General features: G+C 36.7%; 1 protein-coding gene and 2 long non-coding RNA genes across 5 annotated transcripts in view; all 3 read left to right on the top strand.

Moving 5' to 3' along the window:
• LOC131221530 (uncharacterized) overlaps positions 1 to 22,758 on the top strand; it is a 38,874-nt gene that overhangs the window by 2,852 nt on the left and 13,264 nt on the right. The gene's annotated exons all lie outside the window — the stretch shown is intronic.
• On the top strand, positions 7,294 to 20,939 carry LOC131221529 (uncharacterized). Of its 2 annotated transcripts, XR_009159380.1 has the most exons (4): positions 7,294 to 7,448; positions 8,120 to 8,209; positions 11,389 to 11,450; positions 19,967 to 20,939. It is a non-coding gene; the product is annotated as an uncharacterized LOC131221529 (long non-coding RNA). The 2 variants fall into 2 exon arrangements; XR_009159379.1 differs by lacking the exon at positions 19,967 to 20,939 and having other exon boundaries at positions 11,389 to 11,759.
• Positions 17,555 to 19,312, top strand: LOC131221527 (uncharacterized). Of its 2 annotated transcripts, XM_058216813.1 has the most exons (5): positions 17,555 to 18,100; positions 18,212 to 18,316; positions 18,410 to 18,481; positions 18,565 to 18,828; positions 18,922 to 19,312. In XM_058216813.1, exons 1-5 carry the CDS (start codon positions 17,969 to 17,971, stop codon positions 19,186 to 19,188), a joined length of 840 nt encoding a protein of 279 aa, XP_058072796.1. In that variant the 5' UTR covers positions 17,555 to 17,968; the 3' UTR covers positions 19,189 to 19,312. The 2 variants fall into 2 exon arrangements, with proteins under 2 accessions (XP_058072796.1, XP_058072797.1); XM_058216814.1 differs by lacking the exon at positions 18,410 to 18,481.

Below are 22,758 nucleotides of genomic sequence, written 5' to 3'. Positions count from 1 at the left end.
TAGTTTGACAAGTACTGTTCACAAGTCAAGAATCTCAAGAAGCTTTCAAGTCCAACCTCAAGATCTCAAAAAGCTCTCAAGTTTAAACGACATCAAGACATCAAGCTCCATTACTTTCAAAGGTCACTCGTCTCTAAAGTTTCATTGTCCTTACTTCACTATTGAGGTATGACTGACCTTAGGTTGACCTTTAAAGTAGGCCATTTTGGATACATAATTCATATGTTTTATATAAGTGAGTTTGGTCTGTTCTAAGACTAGTCCTGGACTTTGTTCGACTAGTCCTAACACTACTTCGACCTATCTAAACATTTCCAGGATCAGTCGTAAGATTGTTACAAAAATCAGAGATTTTCTGTTAGGCTTCAACTAGTCCTAGGGACTGTTCAACCAGTCGTAGGAACAGTGTCCACTGCATCTTCGACCAGTCGTAGACCTACGACTCAAAGAACAGCGTTGAAATTTGGCCACCTACGACCAGTTGGAGGAGACCTACGACCAGTCGAAAGAAACCTATGACCAGTTGTGAAACTGCCAAATCTTATTGCGCGTGAATTTTTAAATATATGTTGGTTCTACGACTAGTCGTAAAGGTCCTTAGACCAATCAAAGGCATGATTTGCTCACCTATAAATAGAACACGAATCTCAGAATAAAATAAGAACTTCAAGCTAAATTAATTCGGCCTTCTAAGAGATAAGTTGGTGCTCCATAAAAGCTAAGTGTGCATATTTAATATTCTCTTCCTTTAGCTTTCTTAATTGATTTTGTTTCTTGTATTCCAATCTAATCTGAAAAGAGGAATTGTTGTTTTCCTTTTTCTGGAATCAAAATCAATTAGAGCTAGCCCTTTTGTTTTAATTTAAAATCTATTAGAACCTAGAACCATTATAAAGTGAGTATTGGACATTGAACTTTGACATTCAAATCTCTACTCTGACTTGGTTCTTTTGGGCTACTACAACGAAGGAGAAAATCAGGTATTTTACAATTTGTGTAATTTACATTGTTTGGTTTTGTTTAAGGTTAAGCCAGAAAAATCTCAAAGTTGTTGGTTATCTGAGGAGAGCCAAAAAACTCAAAATTGAGGGTTTTTTGAATTGTGTAAGCCCTTTGAAAAAGGCACAATTGTGAAGGTTTTGGGTGAACCTGTGAAAACCTATTTGATAGTGAACGCTAATATCCCCTGTGTGAGGATATTAGGAGTGGAGTAGCATTCTATGTGGCTGTTGTTTAATAGTTGGTGAACACACAGGCGAACCACTATAATTCTTTGTGTTGTGGATGTGTGATTTATATTACCTATCTTTTATCATTCAGAATTGTGGAATGTATGTGTGGATGTGAATGTTGTAAATTTTACATTTCAAGCACAGTGGGGAATGTTGTAATAATTTAGATTTACATTTTAGCATTATATTTTTGATATCTCTTTATTACTTTGAGCTTCAATTTCTCTATTTGTTCTAGTAAGGTTGCCCTGCCATTTTTATGGTGCATGGTTGTCCTTAGAACAATCAATATTTTGAGTTAGCATTCAGCAGTGTAAATTGATTTATTTATTCAGTTCTATCTTTCTATATTTTCGCTGTATTTATCTTAAAATTTGGCATAGTCCTATGCACCCCCCCTCTAGGACATATAGCTTGGCCATTTCAAGTGGTATCAGAGCCTAATAGCTCGCTCTTATTGCTTTTTATTTTGATTTAATTCCTGAGCTAACGATCTCAGCTATATAAAAGATGTCAAATTTTGATAGCCCATCAGTCAGTAGGCCTCCACCCTTTGATGGCTCCAACTATGCCTATTGGAAAGCCAGGATGAGGATCTTCCTCAAATCCATGGATGAAACTGTGTGGCTATCCACAGTGAATGAATGGACCCCTCCTACCACTGAAGTAACTGGGATTGATGGTTTAAAATCTATGAAAATTACACCGATTTCTCTTGGACCACACTTCAGAAAACTGAGAGTCGTGCAAATGCTAAAGCACTAAAGCAATTACTTGTGCACTATCACCGAATGAATTCAAAAGAATTATATCCTGTGATTCTGCAAAACGCGCTTGGGATATATTGGAAATGACACATGAGGGTACTTCAATTGTCAAGAAATCTAAGATACAAATCCTCACAACTAAATTTAAGGAAATACGTATGGAAGAAAATGAAATGTTCATGGACTTCTATACCAGATTAAATGACATTGTAAACTTTATGAGGGGTCTAGGCGATAAAATTTCTGAAAGTAAGATATATGCTAAAATACTACGCTCACTTCCTGAACGGTTCAATTCTAAAGTACCCGCAATCCAGGAACTTCGTGATATGGACAATATGAGGGTTGAGGAATTAGTTGGCTCATTACAGACTTATGAGTTAACCTTTAAAGCTCCAAAAGGTAAATATATTGCTTTAAAAACTTCTAAAAATTGTTTCATGAAAATCATTTAAACTCTGATTTAGAAAACTCTAAGGATGACATGGCTCTTTTGGCAAAGAGATTTTATAAAATTTTGAAAGTAAAAAGAGGGTTGATTTTCAACAAGCATTTGATAAAAAGAAACCTAAACGTAAAACTAGAAAATTATTAAAAGAGAGTCAATGTTACAACTACCATGGGTATGGGCATTTGGTTAACAAATGTCCTAATAAGGGTAAGTCAAAAAAGAAAAGTATGATGGCTACTTGGGATGAGTCCTCTGATTCTGAAGTCTCTTCTGAATCAGAAGATTTTGAAACTGAGTCAAGGTGTGATGTTAAGGCCCTTATGACTCTAGCCAAATTCACTTTTTCAGATAATGATGACTCGACTAATGAAGAAAATCTGAATAGTGAATATGAAAATGAAGATGATCTTCAAGATGCTTACAATGCCCTATACAAGGAAAGTTGTGAAATTGCTATGAAATTGAAACTTTAAAAAGAGAAATTTTCTAAACTCAAAGAAATTTAAGAATCTCTTGTTTTAGAAAAGTTCCATATTTCAGACTATTTTGAAAAGACAAAATGCGATTTAGATTTTAAAACCTCCCAGTTTGAAAATCTTAAATCTAAAAATGAACAACTAAAACATGAAGTCTCTTCTCTCTTGAGTTTAAAGGAAACCTGGAAATACGCCCATGGTGATCCTAAATTAGAAAAACTCTTATCTAGACGAGAAAATGTGGTGATCAATCCGGTCTTGGCTATGACAAGTGCATTCCTCCTAAACCGAAGAATACTTCTCCCACGTTTGTAAAGGGAGAGATCTTAAACTCAAAAGGGAAAGATCAAATGTTTTCTAAAAACTTTAAATCTTTTCAAAAACCTAAAAGACATATCAACTATAAAAAACAAAAGCAAAGTCCTTTGGCAAAAAAGATAGTTGATTTACTTAAGGAGCTTCTAAAGTCTAACTCACTAGGTCATACTTATAACTCTTACAATCGAAAGAAGACCTGCTATCCTCTTAAACCCAAAATGGTTATGAAATGGGCTCCAAAGGTCACTTGCTTGGTTGCCCACACCACTTTCAAAGCAATAAGCCATTCTAAGTGGTACCTAGATAGTGGATGCTCCAGGCATATGACAAGCGACAAGGCTTTATTCACCGATCTCAAAGACATGACTAACGGGTTAGTCACATTTGGAGATGGCAGCAACTGCAAGATTATGGGCCAAGGTACGGTTCAACTTTATAACCTTCCTTTGATTAAAAATGTGTTGTATGTTGATGGACTGAAACATAATCTTCTAAGCATAGCTCAGATTTGTGATAATAACCATAGTGTACGGTTTTCTAATCAAAGCTGTGAGATTCTAAATAACAAGGGTTCAATAATACTAACTAGACGTAGAACATCTGAAAAATGCTATATTGCTAGCGAATCCAGCTCATCTAATCAATCATGTTACATGGTCCAAACAGACGAGACTGATTTGTGGCACAAACGTCTTGGACATGTACACTACCGAAATTTACATAGATTGAGCAAATGGGAACTTATAAGAGGTCTACCCAAACTACAAAAATTAAATAAAATATGTGGTGAATGCCAGATTGGGAAACAAACAAGGAACTCACACAAAAAGGTGAATTCCAATACCACATCAAGACCACTCGAGCTTCTCCATATGGATCTAGTAGGACCTACCAAGACGGAAAGTCGAGGTGACAAAAGATATATTTTGGTAATAGTAGATGACTTTACCTGATATACATGGGCTGTCTTCTTAAGGGACAAATCAGAAACCCTTGAAGAAGTAAAAAAGGTTCTCAAAAGGATTCAAACTGAAAAAGGTTCTCAAGTCAGTAAAATTCGTAGTGATCATGGATCTGAATTTGAGAATAGCGATTTTGAGAAGTTTTGTAGCTACCAGGGAATATTACATGAATTCTCAACGCCTAAAACTCCACAACAAAATGGTATAATTGAAAGGAAAAATAGAGTGCTTCAAGAAATGGCTAATGTTATGTTGAATAGTATGAAGCTCTTTAAGAATCTTTGGGCTGAAGCAGTCAATACAGCTTGCTATATTATTAACCGGGTTTACATTAGTAAAGGTAATAATAAAACGGCTTACGAAATGTGGTTCGATAAAAAGCCTACTGTCAAATACTTTCGAATTTTTGGCAACAAGTGCTATTTTTACGAGATCGTGAACATCTGGGAAAGTTTGATACGGAGAGTGATGAAGGGATCTTTTTAGGATACTCTTTAAATAGTTGAGCTTATAGGGTTCTGAACAAAAGGACTGGTGTGATTCAAGAATCCATCAATGTGGCCATTGATGATCACTTAAACTCACCAGTCTCAAATTCAGATAATGATGAAGTACTAGTAATTGATAAATCTGATATTTCATCTAATTAGACTAATTCTGAACTGAGGACTGTTAAAGATCATCTAACCACACAGATTCTTGGAAACCCTCTCACTGGTGTTCGTACCCATAGACATCTTGAGGATATATGCAATTACGTATGTTTTACATCCCAGATAGAACCATCTAACGTAAAAGAAGCTCTTGTAGATGAAAACTGAATTGTTGCGATGCAAGAAGAACTTAACCAATTTGTGAGAAATGATGGTTGGTATCTCGTACCTAGACCTAAAGATAAACACATCATTGGAACCAAATGGATTTTTAAAAATAAGTCTGATAAACTTGGCAATATAATTAGAAACAAGGCTAGACTAGTGGTACAAGGTTACACTCAAATTGAAGGTATTGACTATGATGAAACCTTTGCACCAGTAGCACGTCTTAAATCAATCAGACTCTTTATATACATTGCGTGTTTTAGAAAGTTTAAGATTTACCAAATGGATGTGAAAAGTACATTTTTAAATGGCGATCTGCATGAAGAAGTTTATGTTAAACAACCAATGGGTTTTGAAGACCCCAAAAATGCTGATCATGTGTATCATCTTAAAAAGGCACTTTACGGTTTAAAGCAAGCTCCTAGGGCATGGTACGAGAAACTAACAAAGTTTCTATTAAGCCATAATTTTCAAATGGGATGTGTTGATAAAACTTTGTTTATTAAAAAACATAAGGATCACATCTTATTAGTACAAATCTATGTTGATGATATCATTTATGGATCTACCTATACTGACATGACTATTGAGTTTGCAGATTTGATGAAATCTCAGTTTGAAATGAGCTTGGTTAGGGAATTGAATTATTTCCTCGGGTTGCAAGTAAAACAAAAACCTAATGGAATGTTCATTTCTCAATCTAAATATGCTATGAACTTGATTAAGAGATTTGGATTTGAGAATGGTAAGAACTTTGATACTCCTATGAGTACAACCTTGAAACTCTCAAAAGATTCTGCAGGTAAAAATGTGGATCCGAAATTATATCAGAGTATGATTGGTAGTCTACTATATTTAACTGCTAATAGACTCGATATTGCTCTAAGTGTTGGTATTTGCGCTAGATATCAGTCTGAACCTAAAGAGTCACACTTGACTACTGTCAAGTGGATTATACGATATGTCGCAAGTACTGTTAATCTCGGTCTCTGGTATCCTCATGAGACTAGTGTTCAATTAGCTAGGTACTCGGATGATGACTGGGCTGGTAATCTTGATGATCGAAAATCAACCAGTGGTGGTTGTTTTTATATCGAAAACTATTTAGTTTCTTGATTTAGCAAGAGACAAAGTTATATATCACTTTCAACAACTGAAGCTGAATATATCGCAGCTGGTAATGCGTGTACACAGCTTGTTTAGATGAAACATATACTAAGTGATTATGGAATTAAACAGGATTCTATGTTATTATATTGTGATAATTCCAGTGCCATAAATATTTTAAAAAATCCAATTCAGCATTCTCGTACTAAGCATATTGATATTAGATTTCATTATATTCGGGAATTAGTTGAAGAAAAGGTTATAACTTTGGAATATATCCCTAGCGAGAATCAACGTGCTGATATTTTCACTAAACTGCTCGACAAAAGTACGTTTAACAAAATGAAATTTGATCTCGGCAGTGCATTTTAAAATGATTAATTATGCCTATTTGTATCATATTGTATATATTTGCTAGTTTAGTTTTCAAATCTTGAAAAATATGCAAAAATCAGATTTTTTTTGGCTTGTACTCGACTAGTCGTGAGTATCCACGATCAGTCGTGCTACGATCGGTCATGTATCACTACCAAAAAAAGGGGTAAAGCCGACGGACTTTAGGGGGTTTTGGCTACGGCTACAATCCGTCGGCATCACCGACGGCTTTTAGTCGTCGGAGAAAATCAATAATCCGTCGGGGAAACCTCAGTTTTGGATGGTGGACGTCCAACCGTCTATCGTTTTCCCATTTTGTGGTCCACCCGAGACTTATTTAATTCTAATTTTTGGTGATATATCCCAAAATGATGTTGAGAAATGTATGGACGGCATGGATGAAATATATCCATCATGGTGGGGCCCATAGATCCCTCCCCTTTCCAAAGGTATGTTTACCGTTTTTTTCTTTCTGTAAAAACTGTGAGTTTTAAGCAGAATGTAAAATAGTGGTGACTCCTTTATGAAAATAATGGTAATGATATAGAGTTATCCAGACCATTCAAATAATCCGTTTGGTTGTAAGTGTTTAATATTTATAATGTTGTTATATAATACAATTTTAGCCATCCAGAAAATGGTCCCTCTTGCATGTACGACTATTAATAGACGTTTTGTTATAAACAATGGTAGACGCACACAGTATCAGATTTGAACTGTTTATCCGATTTAGAAGAGGAATTCTGAAATATTGAGCGCTCGTTTGCTCTTTTTGCCATTTTCATCGAGCGGGTCCCTCTTAGACCTGCTTTCGTTTCTATCTTCCAAATGTGATCCGAATCTCAGCAATGGAAGCGTTAGATCAAAGATTGAAGATCTAAACTGGGATCCATGCGGGAGTTGTCGGGAGATTCACGGACTGATGCGATTCCCCGGCAGGTTTTTGCTTTTCACCCACGGACTTCTTTGATAGGTTTCTAATTTCATTCGGAAGTGGGCTTCCTGACATGGAGGGCTTGTGTTTGAGCTTGTTGGCTATATTTCTAGCTTAGTGTAGTCTTTTCTCTTTTCAGTTGCTTTTGTTTTTTGTTGCCTTTTGGCTGTTGTCTAATAAAATCGTCACCATTCAAAAAAAAAAAAACTGTCATGTGGGCCAGAATGTTAGAAAGTAGCAGACAGTGTAGAAAAACTTGCCAAGTTTTTTTTTTTCCCTGTGACTTTCCATTTGTTTCATAAACTGTGGCCCACATGATCAATCTAGTAGTCTTGAATTTGGGTGAGGGCATCATATCTTGTGGGATCCACCTGATGGTCGACTTGAAATTGGGTGGTGCACATATACATCAAAAACAGGCTATTGGTTGGCCCCTTTTAACCGTCCACTGTCTTGTACACATGCTGCTTGATGATCAGCAGGCAAAAATATGAGCTACTAAATATTCATCATGGGGCCGACATGATGAATAGCGTGGAACTACATGTAGGTGCTGTTGTAGGCATGGGTGGGATAGTTGTGCATATGTCAATCTGCGGCTAGGAATATTTATCCTCAATGACCTGACTTGAGAAACCTGACTGATGTGTTGGTGTTATTTTATTTTGGTTTACAGGTGAATCTTGCCTTCTGCTAAACTGGAGAACCCTGAACTTGTGGCGTGGTTAGAACCAGTTGCTGAGTTGCTTGATTTGGATCTGAAAGAGTAAGTGACTTCACTTGTGCTCCTAGATAGTGTTGCTAGCCTTTTGGTGCCATGTACAAAGTAATTTAAATTGCTAAAACCTTCAGAATCTCTCTCAACTTGTTTACCCAGAGGCCAGAGCTTCTATGTGAATAACCAAAACTCTGTGACCTCACCTTTTTGCACCATTGTTTACTTTACTTTTGATTTGATGGAACATGGGCTTTTCCATCTTTGGGAAATTGGGTCTCTCTGTAGATGTGGTTGCAACTAGTGAAGTCAGTATTTTGTTGGCATTGGATCCCTCAAAGAATTTGCACAGAGAATCAATTCAGTAGTAGGCAAGCATAGGAGCTTAAGATCGTTACATTTCATTGAGCTAGTTATGTTCTGTCATCACTTATTGCTGTGTCCAGCATTTGGTATATTTGCATTCTGTGAATAGATTCCGGTGCCGATGCTGTAATTCACTAGTATGCAGCCAAGTTTGCTATCATTAGCTAAATATAGCTGTGAGGTTTGTTGAATGAGGAAAATATGCAGGCCTCACCATGGATGGCCCATGGGGTAAAAATCCCTACAGATTGGGAGATCTTAGAACTATGTTATTTGGCCCTTTTTGTGGTTGAATGTGAAGGATAGTAGTAATTCTTTCTTGACTGCCTATTTGTTGGCAACTACTACAAGGGTTGGGATTTCTCCAATCTGGGAGATTTGCTGAATGGGGCATCCATAGTGCAGCCCCTGATTTCGACTATTGGGATCAATGAACTAGGGACCACATTTCAGCACTCTTACAATCTGAAAACCAGAAACAGTTTTGCAACACTCGGCCTGCCACTTCAGAAATGTTGTAATCTTAATGTTGTTTCAACCATGTGTCTTTTCCTTTGGGATTAGATTGCTACAGTATGAGGATGTATTAGATGTTAAACGCCGAATACGGAATTAGTTATTCAACCTTTAATCACCACACACATGGTAGGCATATAAAAGATTCTGAATCTTGACTATTCATCTTTTTTAGAATATGTGTAAATTTATTTTTATTTTTATTTTTTTGAGCAGGCAACAACATAGCCATTAGCCAGAGCATGGCATTTGTGTAGGAAGGTGGACAACCATGGAAAAGAAAATGATTTCCCCTGATATGACAGTTTCCCTGTTTGGGAAACCAAAAAAAAGGGGGTAATCAATTTTGTTTCCTAGATTTTCTAAAAAAAAAAATGAGTAAAATCATTTCCACACACAAGCGAAAAAAGAAAAAAAGAAACCGTTAAATGTAGATTTTCAAATGTCATATTGACTTAGAGAAACATCAAGGAAACATGGAAAAAATGGTGGAATTTTTCAATGATAGTTTAGGAGATGCTAACATACACATTTGCATATTTAAGAGTCGAATAATAGCAAAAAAGAAGTAAATTTGTATATTTAGGGATCAAATGATAAATTTCCCTTTAATGGGGGGCGTAAAAGCACGCGTCTTTGATTCGAGGAAACATTGGGGAAACATGGGAAAATTGGTGGATCCATCCATACATCCAACCATGCATGCACATGCATAGATACAAACACACATTCATGATCAATCCATCCATCCATACAATCATTCATGCATGCATACATACATACAATGACACATACATATATATACACATGCATGATCCATTCATCCATGCATACACACATACACACATATATACACATGCATGATCCATTCTTTTCTATGGTTAGCATGAATTTTATTTAAAGAAAAAGAAGAAAAATATCATACAACATCCATCAAGTAAATGGAGAAGAATGCCTAGATGAACATAGTTGAGATGCACCTTATTTTGCTACCCTATTTGCTTGATCATTAGCCTCCTAGGGAATGAGGTTAAACTTGGTGCTTACCTAAGCTAACAATTCTCTAATCTGCTTTGGCTGTTCTTCTTTTCTCTTTCATGCCAAGGAAATTGCACTCCTTGAATCACCTTCTACAATCAGTTGATGGTTCTCAATCATTCTCCTAATGTGTTTAACGAATTATCATTTCTCTTCAACATATTAGTAGAGTTTGACTCTTTTCTTGGCAAAAAAATTTCTGCTAACAAAACTTCTAGAAATATAATTTTCCAGTGTTAAAGAAAGGGCAACTTGGACGACCAAGCCGCTTTTTTTCTTTGGGTTCAAATAAGAACCCATATTGAGTTACAAAAAGGAAAAAAGGTAAATCAAGAAAGGAAAATGCAAATATGGTACCCAAAAACCTTTAGGGATTATAATTATTCTTCGACATCATGGTTTTGTTTGATACTTGGAAATTGTAACAAGGTTTTCCTAATATCTGTTCACATGTTAACACAGACAGCTCTCCTTTTTTTTGGTATATGGTACACATGTATTTGATTATTTCCATTTAACATTCGTCAATAATAAGACTTGGATGATTTGGTAAGTGGACAATTTGAGTTGATCTTTTAACATTTCCATACAAAACAACCAAACAATGGAATTAGTATTGGAAACTGTTAAATGTAAATTTTCAGTTGTTATATAATTTGAGTTGACCTTTTGACACTTTCATAGAAAACAGCCAAACAATGAAATTATTGATAGATTTTGCAATTTTCTATTTCTTGAAGATTTCATAGGGGTTTTCAACATCCATATTTTGAATTCTCTCTACCCAAACAGGTTTAGATAAACCAGTTTTCCCCAGTTGGTATTTAAAATTTTACTTCCTTTTGGAAGGCTGACTTGGGTCCCTTGGGGTCTTTTCCACAGTAGAGGTTTTCAAATCATTGTACAAACAACATGTGATCTTAGAAAAGGCTAGTTTGCCTTTTCCATTTTCCTTCATTAAAGTCCATGTGCATTGGTTGAAACTAAAAGAGAAATGCTTTGCTAGAGGGATTCATCCAAACTTTCTCACTGGGTAGGATGGTAAAAGGGAAAAATATCAATGGACCTCATTTAAATGCATGGTTCTTGAATCATAGAGGGACTTTTTGGCATCAAATCTTATTTCAATCATGACATGTACATTTATATTGCCAAAAAACATGTTCATTCAAGAAATTCATGCTAAGGGAGAGAACCCTTCCTCCAAGAGTATTACATCCTATTTTTGTTCGAGGCCTTTGTTTTAAGGTGTCTAAGATGTAGTGGTTTTCTTTTTTATTTTTTATTTTTTATTTTTTTATTTTTTACAGGGGTTGTCGGCTGGATTGCTTAAGCAAGCTACATACACAATAGCACGACTTGGGTCATTTAGGTGAAGCTCTTGCATATGAAGTAAAAATATGTTAGACTGTGTATGGTGTTTTTGAGATAAATATGTTTTCTGTACTCATTTATAGTTATGCTTCAAAAACTGTTGAAATAATTGATTGTGTTTCACTATAACCCATTTCTTCTTAGATGTTCCATCATGATACAATTACAATTAGTATTTATGCCACATAGTGGTATACAATGTATCCCCCCCGTTTAGGAATTTATATTGAACAAGTATATTCATTTGACTGAAAATGCTTATTTTTTTTATGGATTCCTAAATTGTCCCATTTTGGATAGTTCGGTACCATACCATGTACTTAGGTTGTCATCATTTTCAGTTTACATGTGGTTGGAAATTTAGTAGTGTCTCCCTATATTTTCTCCGGATATGTGGTTCTTTACTAATCAGTTTTCTCTATCCATGTGTAATGGATTACAGGTGGCAACTAGTTAGTATTGAATTTTACATATATCTGGAGAATATGGGGAGGTGCTGCTGAAATTTCGACTCGCATGTAAACTGTATGAGGACAGTACATGGTATGTTACCAAATGGGATAGAGACGATTAGCGCCTGTAGATAGAGACAATTAGCTCATCTAGGTAGAAGCGAGTATGATAAGCAATTTATTGATATTCACAAAAAGATAGGAAGAGTGCAAACTTCTTTTCTAACTTGAGAAGATAACAGAAATATGTATTTTTTTACTCAATGCCCTTATGACTAGTATTTATTCTATGATTGTATTTCCTTTAGCTACAAAAAGAAATCATCCCTACCATTTCTCTTCTTTACCAGGTTGGTTGATCTCGCCAATTCCTAACCTGTGTGTCAAAGGTTCGAGTCTTGGTGCTAACTTCTTTTAAAAAAAAGAAATCATCCCTAATTCTTTTCTTTTTAGTGAAGTGGTCAACTTATTTCAAATATTAATGATGCATTCTGACAACGTAATGGATTCTGTGGTGCATTGAATGCTTCCATAGAATGCTAAATGCCTTTTTAATCAAATCAACCATATATCTGTGATGTTTTGATATAGCTTGAATTGAAAGATGGTGCTTGTTTTGTTTCAGGAATATAATCTTATTTGTTAGACGTTCACTTCTCTTGCTGCAGATAAGAACTTGCTTCATCAGGTATAATTTGTATTAATTCAACTTGTATCTCCTCAGAACCCGCTCTGCTGTAAGATATTACAGTGCATGACGGTTCCCAGTAGGTTAAGTTGTAAGTTGTTACATAAAGTTGGTTGGATATCTTTTATTTTTATAAATGTTGTCAATAGTTAGTTGGATAATGAATTAGGTGTATACACGTGTGCTTACCTACAGTCTTGCTTAATTTATATTTATATTTCTTCATTTATATTCTTTTGTATTAATTCAACTTGTAACTCCTCAGAACCCGCTCTGCCGTAAGATATTACGGTGCATGACGGTTCCCAGTAGGTTAAGTTGCAAGTTGTTACATAAAGTTGGTTGAATATCTTTTATTTTTATAAATGTTGACAATAGTTAGTTGGATGATGAATTAGGTGTATAAACGTGTGCCTACCTACAGGTGGTATCCAATGGACTCTAGGGAGTGGATTACTCTACATTACCCGGACCCACAATTTATAAATGGTATGATGAGCTTTGTAAAGTTCGTAAAAGAACATCTTCCTGGTAGAGAAACCATTCATTGGCCATGTACCAGATGCAGATGTTTACGTTTACCCTGCACAATCGATAATGTGGTGATAGATCTGATTAAATATGGATTTAATCCAACATATAGGGTGTGGAACATGCACGGTGAGCCTGAATCACCCAAGTGTACCGAACGCACTTCTCACCAGTATCATAGTGTGGCAGACATAAATAACATTGCCAATGCGGTTGTTGAAGACCTCGGTTGTAATAACCTTGACCAAGTTATTCAAGATGAACCCAATGTAGCCCTCGAAGCTGAAGACATTGTCGGAGATGCTTCAACTAATGAGTTTGAAGCAAATGTACAAGATGCAATGACTGAGCTCTATCCTGGTTGTCACAATTTCACTGTGCTAACTTTCATTATACAACTTTTTAAATTAAAGGTGAACCATGGATGGAGTGAACAAAGCTTTACGGCTCTTCTTCAACTACTCCAGAATGTCTTGCCATCCGGTAATAAGACCCCAACTAATACCTACCAAGCGAAGAAGGTCATTACAAAGTTGGGTCTTGATTACCAGAAGATTCATGCATGTCCAAATGACTGCATGTTATACTGGAGAGAGCATGAGACGAAGATTAGTTGTCCAAACGGTGGTACTTCTAGGTACAAGACCCATGTTAATTCCAAGTTGAAACGAGCTAAAGTACCTGCTAAGGTGCTAAGGTATTTTCCATTAACACCAAGGCTACAAAGAATGTACAGTGTGCCATGGGTGGCAAAGGAGATGACCTGGCACTCAACCGGAAAAATGCAGAGTGGAAAGATGGGGCATCCAGTGGACTCCAGCACATGGAAGTTTCTTAACAACAAGTATAAGGATTTTTCAGCAGAGTCTTGCAATGTTCAATTGGGTCTAGCTACAGATGGGTTTAACCCCTTTGGCACTCTCAACACGTCGTACAGTTCCTGGCCTGTTATGTGTGTGACGTATAACCTTCCACCAAAGTTATGTATGAAACCGCAGTTTACTAAGCTCACTTTGCTCATTGAGGGACCACGACAGCCCGGGAAGGATATTGATGTTTATTTGGAGCCATTGATTACTAAGTTACAAGACTTGTGGTGGAAAGGGATCACGACATTCGACGCATACCATGGAAACATTTCAACATGCGTGCCATCTTGCTGTGGACAATTCATGACTTTCCTGCATATGGTAATGTTTCTGGTTGTAGGACTAAGGGTAAGTATGGTTGTCCTGCATGTGGTCCCCACACAGATTCCTTGCGATTACACCATGGAAAGAAACACGTTTATATGGGTCACAGACGGTGGTTGCCTCTAAACGATAAGGCCAGAAAAGATACAAGTGCAGGAACCTTCAATAAGAAGGGGGAGTTGTGACCACAACTGATTCGTCTGACTGGGATTGAGGTGGAAAGCATCGTTTCGAAACTAAATGTGCAGTGGGGTAAGATCGGAAAGAGTAAACAAAGTGGTACAGGAGGACGGGAACAAAATGATGATGCAGAATCAACATGCTTCTTGAAGCGATCCATATTATACGATCTGGAGTACTGGAAGGATATTCCCGTACGCCATAACCTTGATGTTATGCACATTGAGAAGAATGTATGTGAAATCCTTATTGCATTAATGTTGAACACAATGGGCAAAACCAAGGATGACGCTAACGCACGCAGAGACTTGAAGCGGCTAGGAATTAAGAAGCGTTTATGGTTAGAAAATACTGATGGCAAAGTGATTCAAAAATGAGGTCCTTTCTTCCTTCGAAAAGAAGAAAAAAAAACATTTCATTCAGACTTTACGTGAGCTTCGTGTTCCGGTTGGTTTTAGTGGGAATTGGAAGAACATCGTAAAGGAAGATAGTGTTGATTTAAAGGGAATGAAGTCTCATAATTACCACGTAGTGATGCAACATCTTCTTCCAATTTTGATCCAACATGCATTCAAGGATAGTAAGCCTCTGCGCACTATAATTAGAAGCTTCAGTACATTTTTCGATGCCCTATGCTCGTGAACCATAGATATTGAAATGTTAATGGCTCTTGAGAAGGGCATGGCTAGGACTTTATGTGAGCTCGAGATTACATGTCCTCCTTCAATTTTTGTTGTGATGATGCATCTGCCTATCCACTTGGCTTACAAGGCTCGCGTATGTGGTCTTGTCTACTATCGATGGATGTATCCATTCGAAAGGTATAATATGATTTTAATATGAATAAACCGATCCAACATCTGCAATTACATTTTCTAATGTGTCGTTAACTCTTTTAGGTTCATGAAGACATTTGAGGCGTACGTCCGCAATATGACACGACCTGAAGGTTGTATAGCAGAACGATACATTCAAGAGGAGACACTTATATACTGCAACCAGTATAGAGGGAAAAATAACACGAGCCTCTTGGAGAAATTGGAAGAGCGGTTAGGCAGATCAATTTCATTCATGCCGAAGTTACAAGATATTGTTGACGACTTTGATGTTGACGTGGTTGGCCCAGTTGGCCCTGGTCAAAGTGTCATTTTAGAAAGTATTGAGTACGAACAGGCTCGCACCTGGGTACTGAAGAGTCATCCTAACTATGAGACATGGCAAGGGTACGAACTGGACTTAGCTTGTATGTGTGTCTTTTTTTTTTCTTTTTCTTTTTTTTTTTAAATTTCAAATTTGATTCAACAACATTGTAACAACATTTATGAAAAAAATTGTCAATTTTGTAACAACCTTCTTAACTTACAGGAGATATGCAAATTTCTTAAAGCAACGCAATATAGTTGCTGGGACTAGGACTAAGGTGGCGAGTGATGATGAGTTCATACCTTGGTTGGAGAAACAGCTAGATTTGAGTGAATAAGTAATGAAGTCTTCAGAGATATAGTAAGGGGACCAAAGGCTTTTGCGATGCAGTACAATAAGTATTGTATCAATGGTTTCCTCTTCGTCACCAAGGAATACGAAGAGAATAAAATGAACCAAAATAGTGGTGTTAACACAGAGAGTATGACCACCTTCCGATCTAGTGCTAAGGATAAGAATCCAGTGGATGAATCTATACCTTATTACGGAGTCCTCCGCAAAATCATCCAACTAGAGTACCGAGAAGGGTACAAGCCAGTTCTACTAAAGTGCGATTGGGTGAAGGTGACGCACCAAGGTGTTTCTTTCGATGCGGTAGGGAATTTGAGACTGGTGAATTTGTCTAATCTTCTCAGTTCAGACCAAGTGGGTGATGAGCCATTTATTCTTGTGGAGCATGCCGTGCAAGTTTTCTATTCTAGAGATCCAAAAAATCCTGATTGGCATGTGGTCTTGGAGGTTCCAAGAAAGATTTTCGTTGAAGATGAGACAAGCATTTTATCAGAAACACGGGTTGTAACTGAGGCTGAAGTACGACTTGATCTCACCGAAGTAGACATGGGTAGCGAGTTGTTATTCAATGACATTGAAGATATTTGTGTGGTTGTTGAAAAGAAAAAGAAAAGAAAGAGAGCAGGGAAAAAAACCTGATTTGTTGGTTATATTATGCATGTAACGAAACGATTTTGATTTATGCCCTTTTTTATTTTTCCATTATCATATTAATGTGATAGAAAAAATTTATGAATTAATTTACTCGTCTCTTTATTATACTTGGTACTTTGCTATTTGGATAGAAAATTTTATAGTAATTACATTACAAATTAGATCTTGAAGATGGATCCAGAGGCAGAGCCGCTCGGGGATGCATCCTATAAAGATGTCAGGGGTAATAACATAGCTCTCGTTATCTATTTAGATTTAACATTTCTTTTGAAATGATGTTTCACTTAGAGGCACTGTCATTGGGCGCAGAGTCGCTAGGGGATGCAACCCCTGAAGATGCTAGAGGTAATAAGATAGCCTTCCGTATTTGTTTAGATTTAAAATTTCTTCTATATTGGCGATGATGAAACATGTGTGTAGCTATTTTTTTTTTTATGCCAGGGGTAATAACATAGCTCCTGTTAGCTGTTTAGATTTAACATTTCTTTTAAAATGATCTTTCACTCAGAGGCAGAGTCATTCGGCTCAGAGCCGCTAGGGAATGCAGACCCTGCAGATGCAGACCCTAAAGATGCTAGAGGTAATAAGATAGCTTTCCTTAATTGTCTAGATTTAAAATATCTTTTATATTGGCGATGATGAAACATGTGTAGCTATTTTTCTTTTTATGCCAGGGGTAATAACATAGCTCTCGTTAGCTGTTTAGATTTAACATTTCTTTTAAAATGATCTTTCACTCAGAGGCAGAGTCATTCAGCGCAAAGCCGCTAGGGGATGCAGCCCCTGCAGATGCAGACCCTGAAGATGCTAGAGGTAATAAGATAGCTTTTCTTAATTGTCTAGATTTAAAATATCTTTTATATTAGCGATGATGAAACATGTGTAGCTATTTTTCTTTTTATGCAGGCAGGTCGTCATCCTCATCATCTAAGAAGAGAGGTCCTACCCGAGGTTCAGAATTACATGAGAGGACTTCAGTGAAAAGGGTCATTGGGATTAATGAATTTGGGCAACCGAATATAGGGGATGCAAATCAGATCGCATTCAATTCAAGCATTGGTGTTCTCACCCGTGCACACATTCCGATCACCTACACAGACTTTCGGTTGGTGCCTCCACAGTACATTCAGAGGGTCAGTGATATCCTGGCGTGTAGTTATGAATTTCAGGATAACCAAGAAGCATGGTCACCATATGTTCGTGATCGCTTAAGGCTGCTTGGAGAAATTTCAAAAACACTTTGCATGCAAAGTATATTAAGGACAAGGATCCTACAGTTGTGAAATCGTATCCTGCCCCTATTGGTGTCCCTATTGAGGATTGGATGATCTTCGTGGATTATTGCAATACTGATAAATTCAAGGAATCAAGTGTAAGAAATGCATCCAATCGGGCTAAACAAGTTGGCCCTTCTACACTTGGTCGGCGTAGCATGGCTGCCATACATCATGAGATGGTACATGTCCTAAAATAACAAAGTTCTACTTTATTTATGATGATTATTTCAATTTATTAGTCGTTTAATTCCATTATTTATGTGTTTTGGCATGGATGTTATGGGGAAAAGGCAATTGAGAGGAATCTTACTACTGATGCCGAGGTTGGTAGGGCTGAGGTGTACATCCGAGCCCATACAACAAAGGATAACAAAGTGCAGTTTCCAGAAACCTTTGTAAGTGCAACCCTCGTACATCCTTTCATTATCCATGTGAATTTTAAATGCTTCTTTCCCGCACTATAATTTTTCTTTTGGATGTTGTCATAGGAAAAAATAAAATCGATTCAAAGTAGTAATCCCACATCTCAGATGACCAGTGTAGATGATGCCCTTATACAGGTATATATGCATGTCCTTCAAATACTTGAGTTTATTTAGACTTATGCATTCTCTGATAAATCTAATTGCAATTCTGTTTACAGTCAATTGGGAGTGATAGTAGAGGGTGCATACGGGGGATAGGTGGAAATGTAGGCAAGATTACATTGAAGAAGACAATGCCTATTATACATAAGCTCGGTGTGGTGTCGCGGGAACGAGATAATTTGGTAGATAAATTAGATGAAATGCAGAAAAGCCTAGGAGATCTCCACCAGAAGTTTCAATGCTTTGTAGATAAGCAAGGGGAACAAAGGGATGTGGCTCCACCAACAATTCCTCCATTTAAATCTAGTCATGCATCATTGGTATGTATGCGTTTCTCTAATACTAATTTAAGCTTATGATTATATGCACTTCCATTTAAAAATACTAACGACATGTTATATGTGTACATGTAGCCTGATTTGGTAAATCTTGGCAAGAGATGCGATCTTTGTGATTGGAAGAAACGGGTAATTGCTCGTGGTGAGGTGCATGCAGTGGATCCAAAAACCCGTGTCCATGGAGCAGAAATGGGCGATGGAAATTTTAGTGTCGTCCTGAGGGAGATTATAGCTCCGCAATCAGAGCTATGGAAGGAAGATGGTTATCATGATACGCTTGGAGAGGTCGGTGTAGGAGGATTTGTCGTATGGCCCAAGCTATTTCTAACCATCTATCCGTGATGTTTATGAATATTAGACATTACAATAACTAACACAATTAACTTTTGTTTTTAAACTATACAGTAACATAGACAGATGCATGCATATTATGGAATCGAATGAATTTAACACTCACTTCAGATTACACCCACATATATTGAATGGAATGGATTTAACACCCATATTTATACATTGATATATTTTGTTGGCATTTCAATTTTCAGCCTCCATTTGAGGAATTGAAAGATTTGTAATAATTTTCACTTCTTTAAGTGTAATTTGCACTTGTGGGAGAGAGAGAGAGAGAGAGAGAGAGAGAGAGAGAGAGAGAGAGAGAGAGAGAGAACTGTAGGGAATTTTCAGAGAATGCGCCACCAGCAGGTGTACAGAAATTACACCTCAAACAAAGTATCATCTGCTGTAAGTTACTTCAAGGGTAAATGGTTTTACTCTGGCTATCTTAAAATCATTTAAATAGCAAGATGTTGATGCTAGAGGTACTCTTATTTGCAGGATCTGGTTTTGAGTGTTGCAGGATCATTTGCTGAAGTTGCACTGGCTGGTTCTCACCCCAAAGGTACTCTAACATTTTTTTGATGCCTCGATTGCTAAGTACACATTAGGGACTGATCTAGTTTCTGTTGTTGCAGGTTGGTGTAGGTGTCACTTCAGGGGGAGTTAACCAGATAAGTTTATATTTTTCTTTTTGGTTGCATTTGAGTGTCTAATTACCTGCTTGCCTTTTTTCTTTTCTTCTTTCTTTCTTTCTTTTAATTGTAATTCTCTTTAAATGTTTTAGATCAATAAGGGACGTCCCTGTATTCAAGGAACGGTTTCAACATGACAATGATGGTAAACTTAACTCTAAATATTACCTTTATAATTAGAATTTGTGCTCTTTATTGTCTGTTTTTGAATTATAATTTTTTATATAATTGACACCTTTTATCTCGGAATATGATCTATGAAGTAGCATATGAACGCAATCCTTATCAAAATCCACACCTAGGGGAGCTCAAATAAGAGGATTAATCTTAACAGTATGGTCGTCATGCACATAGACAGAAAATGCTTGCAAAGAATGTTTATGAGTACTCGATAATTTTGGAGTCCTTCTTGGTTAGGGTTTGGGCTGAAAGTATGAGTGTTGGAGCCGACGCTTTCGGAGTCCGAACTCATTCTTTTGAAGAATAGAAAAATGGGAATATTAGTAAATATGGATTTTCTTGTTAAGAAGAAAATGGAAGATGGATTGAAAAAACATCCAGTAGATTTTTTCTTCTTCTTCTTCTTTTTTGCTTCAAGAGAGAGAGACGGAGAGGTGAGAGTGGGGAAATCGAGGGAGAGAGTGGGGGAATGAAGTGGCCGCGTGAGATTTGAAAATAGCGAGTGCAGTTTGGTTTGAAAATGATGTTTCGCATGCGTGGCATGCATGTCCATGAGATGTGTTTGTGTCCAGCAGATTACTTTTAGATTGTGTTTGTGTTTGTGTCCAGCAGATTACTTTCTTATTGTTTTTAGCACAGATCTATTGTTGTGGGCCTCTCTCTCATTTGATGATTGCAATCTATACCATGTGCAATTCAAATGGTAGTGTGCTATTACAGTATGTGTTGCACGAGGTTCCTAGAACTACGGTGACCTTTTGTCCAAGGCAGGTAATGTCTATCTATGCCATCCAATTCTCAGATGAGGGGAGTGGCACATCATGAATTTTTTGTAGCATGGAGTAGTTTCCTAAGCTTATCACTGGGAGGGAGCTGGTTGATCTCCCCTTCCTGAGATTTGCTTCAGAGTTCAGACAAAGTTGGTATGTGGAACACAAGTGCAAGATCCAAGTTGTCCAGCAATTGAGTACCAGCTTGCAAATGTCCTATCCTACCATTCATGCTACTCTATTCTTGTTGACCATAACATTTGAAATAGGGAAATTTAGCAACCTGTTTTTTTTTTTTCTGCCCATCCATTTCTCTGTATCTTGAACTCATGTCAATTTGCCATATGTGGTTGCATGAAGGAGCTTGGGCTGTACACACATTTGGGATTAGAAAAACCCTGATAACAGAAATACTAGTTATTAACCTGCATTGAGCTATCTATTTTTTGCCGTCTCTCTTCATCACTAGAGTAATTCTACCCTTTTTTGAGTATTGAAATCCTTGTCATGCTATTTGGGTTCCCTTTTTGCAGGTGCAACCTGGTCTTTCTGCACTTGAAGATGCAATGGAGGTAGGATATGAAGATTTCAAGGTAATCAACCCAATTTCTCAAAAATCTACAATTTTTTAATCATAAGATTGATGTTAGCAGAATGTTTTCCTTCAAACAAGACCAATGTAATCTGCTTGAGAGTTTTCAACGGCGAGAATTTAGTCCCCATTGCGTAGTCTGCTTGATCCTTGTATCTGGCTGATTTTTGTTTTTATATCCTAAAATGATACTAAACAATGGATGGACGGTGTGGATTGGACACATATATCATGGTGGCCACTCAAAGCTGCTTACTGTTCTAGTTGGAGATGCGCCCGTCTGTTTTGTTAGCTTATTTTAGGACATGGGATAAAAAATGAGTAGAATCTAATATTCAAGTGGGCTGAAAAATGTGAGGATTGAACGTCTGCTGTTGAAATATTCATGAGGCTGCAGAAGTTTTGAATTAGGGTAATATTTGTGTTCTCATTTCATCCCAATGGAATTGAGGTTATGAACTGTACGTATGGCATTTAAACATCACTGTCGACAGATCCTTACTCTTGCTCGAGGTAGTCTCTCGGGAGTTTGGTTTAAGATTACTTAATCACTTCAGCTTAAAAAGTAGAAACCAAGATAAGTAGTCATGTTTGAAACAAGAGTCATCACTCATGTAAATATGCATTTCTTTTAAGACAGTGATTTATTTTACTGAAGACAATTGAGTTACATAGGTATTTAATGTAAAAGTGGCTATAGGATGAAGGAATGGCAAAATCAGTGTTGGCTTTGAGTAGAATCCTTGCCTATTCAGATAAGACATTTATATTGCATTTTGTGAATTGTCATCCCTTTCATGAGAAAAGAAAATGTATGAAAGCCCACAAAAGAAAAAAAAAACTATATTCAATACCTTTAAAAGCCATGACCAATGAAATGTGATTCTTGAATCTTGATACTTTGAGTTAAAAAAATCAAGCTTTTCTAATTATTAGCTTCCTTTTTTGGTTGATCACATTTTGATGAAACTTGGTTATCAAGGCAATGGTTAATCACATTTTGATGCAGTTTAGTTATCTAGAGCATAAATGTGAGCACGCATGGAATCAATTTCAAAATTCTCAATATCTTTTGTTTTGTTTTGTTTTGTTTTTTTTTTTTTTTTTTTTTTCATATTGGCCATCTCTAGACTATTTTTTTATATGTATAGTAACTCAGTTACTGAAAAATGTAGATCTTTAGCATTGATTAGAGAAGTACTTATATTTTTTAACAAAACCAGATGGTTATTGGTCTTGTACTTTTAATCTATGTCTTGTTATTGATTGCATTTTCTTTGTTATGTTTTGCTTTGTTTTACCATTGAAAGTAACTGAATAGTTCTTGTACCCTAGTCTTTAA

This window comes from Magnolia sinica, chromosome 12 (assembly GCF_029962835.1).
Source record: "Magnolia sinica isolate HGM2019 chromosome 12, MsV1, whole genome shotgun sequence".
Lineage (NCBI taxonomy): Eukaryota > Viridiplantae > Streptophyta > Magnoliopsida > Magnoliales > Magnoliaceae > Magnolia > Magnolia sinica.
Note: the sequence above shows the minus strand (reverse complement) of the source record. Positions and strands in the feature narration are given on the sequence as shown.

Bases quoted from the DNA above. Each gene is read 5' to 3' on its own strand.
- LOC131221527 (XM_058216813.1), top strand. From the start codon at position 17,969: ATGATCTTCGTGGATTATTGCAATACTGATAAATTCAAGGAATCAAGT. The intron at 18,101-18,211 runs GTACATGTCCTA...TATGGGGAAAAG, and splicing joins CTGCCATACATCATGAGATG to GCAATTGAGAGGAATCTTAC. The intron at 18,482-18,564 runs GTATATATGCAT...TTCTGTTTACAG, and splicing joins TAGATGATGCCCTTATACAG to TCAATTGGGAGTGATAGTAG.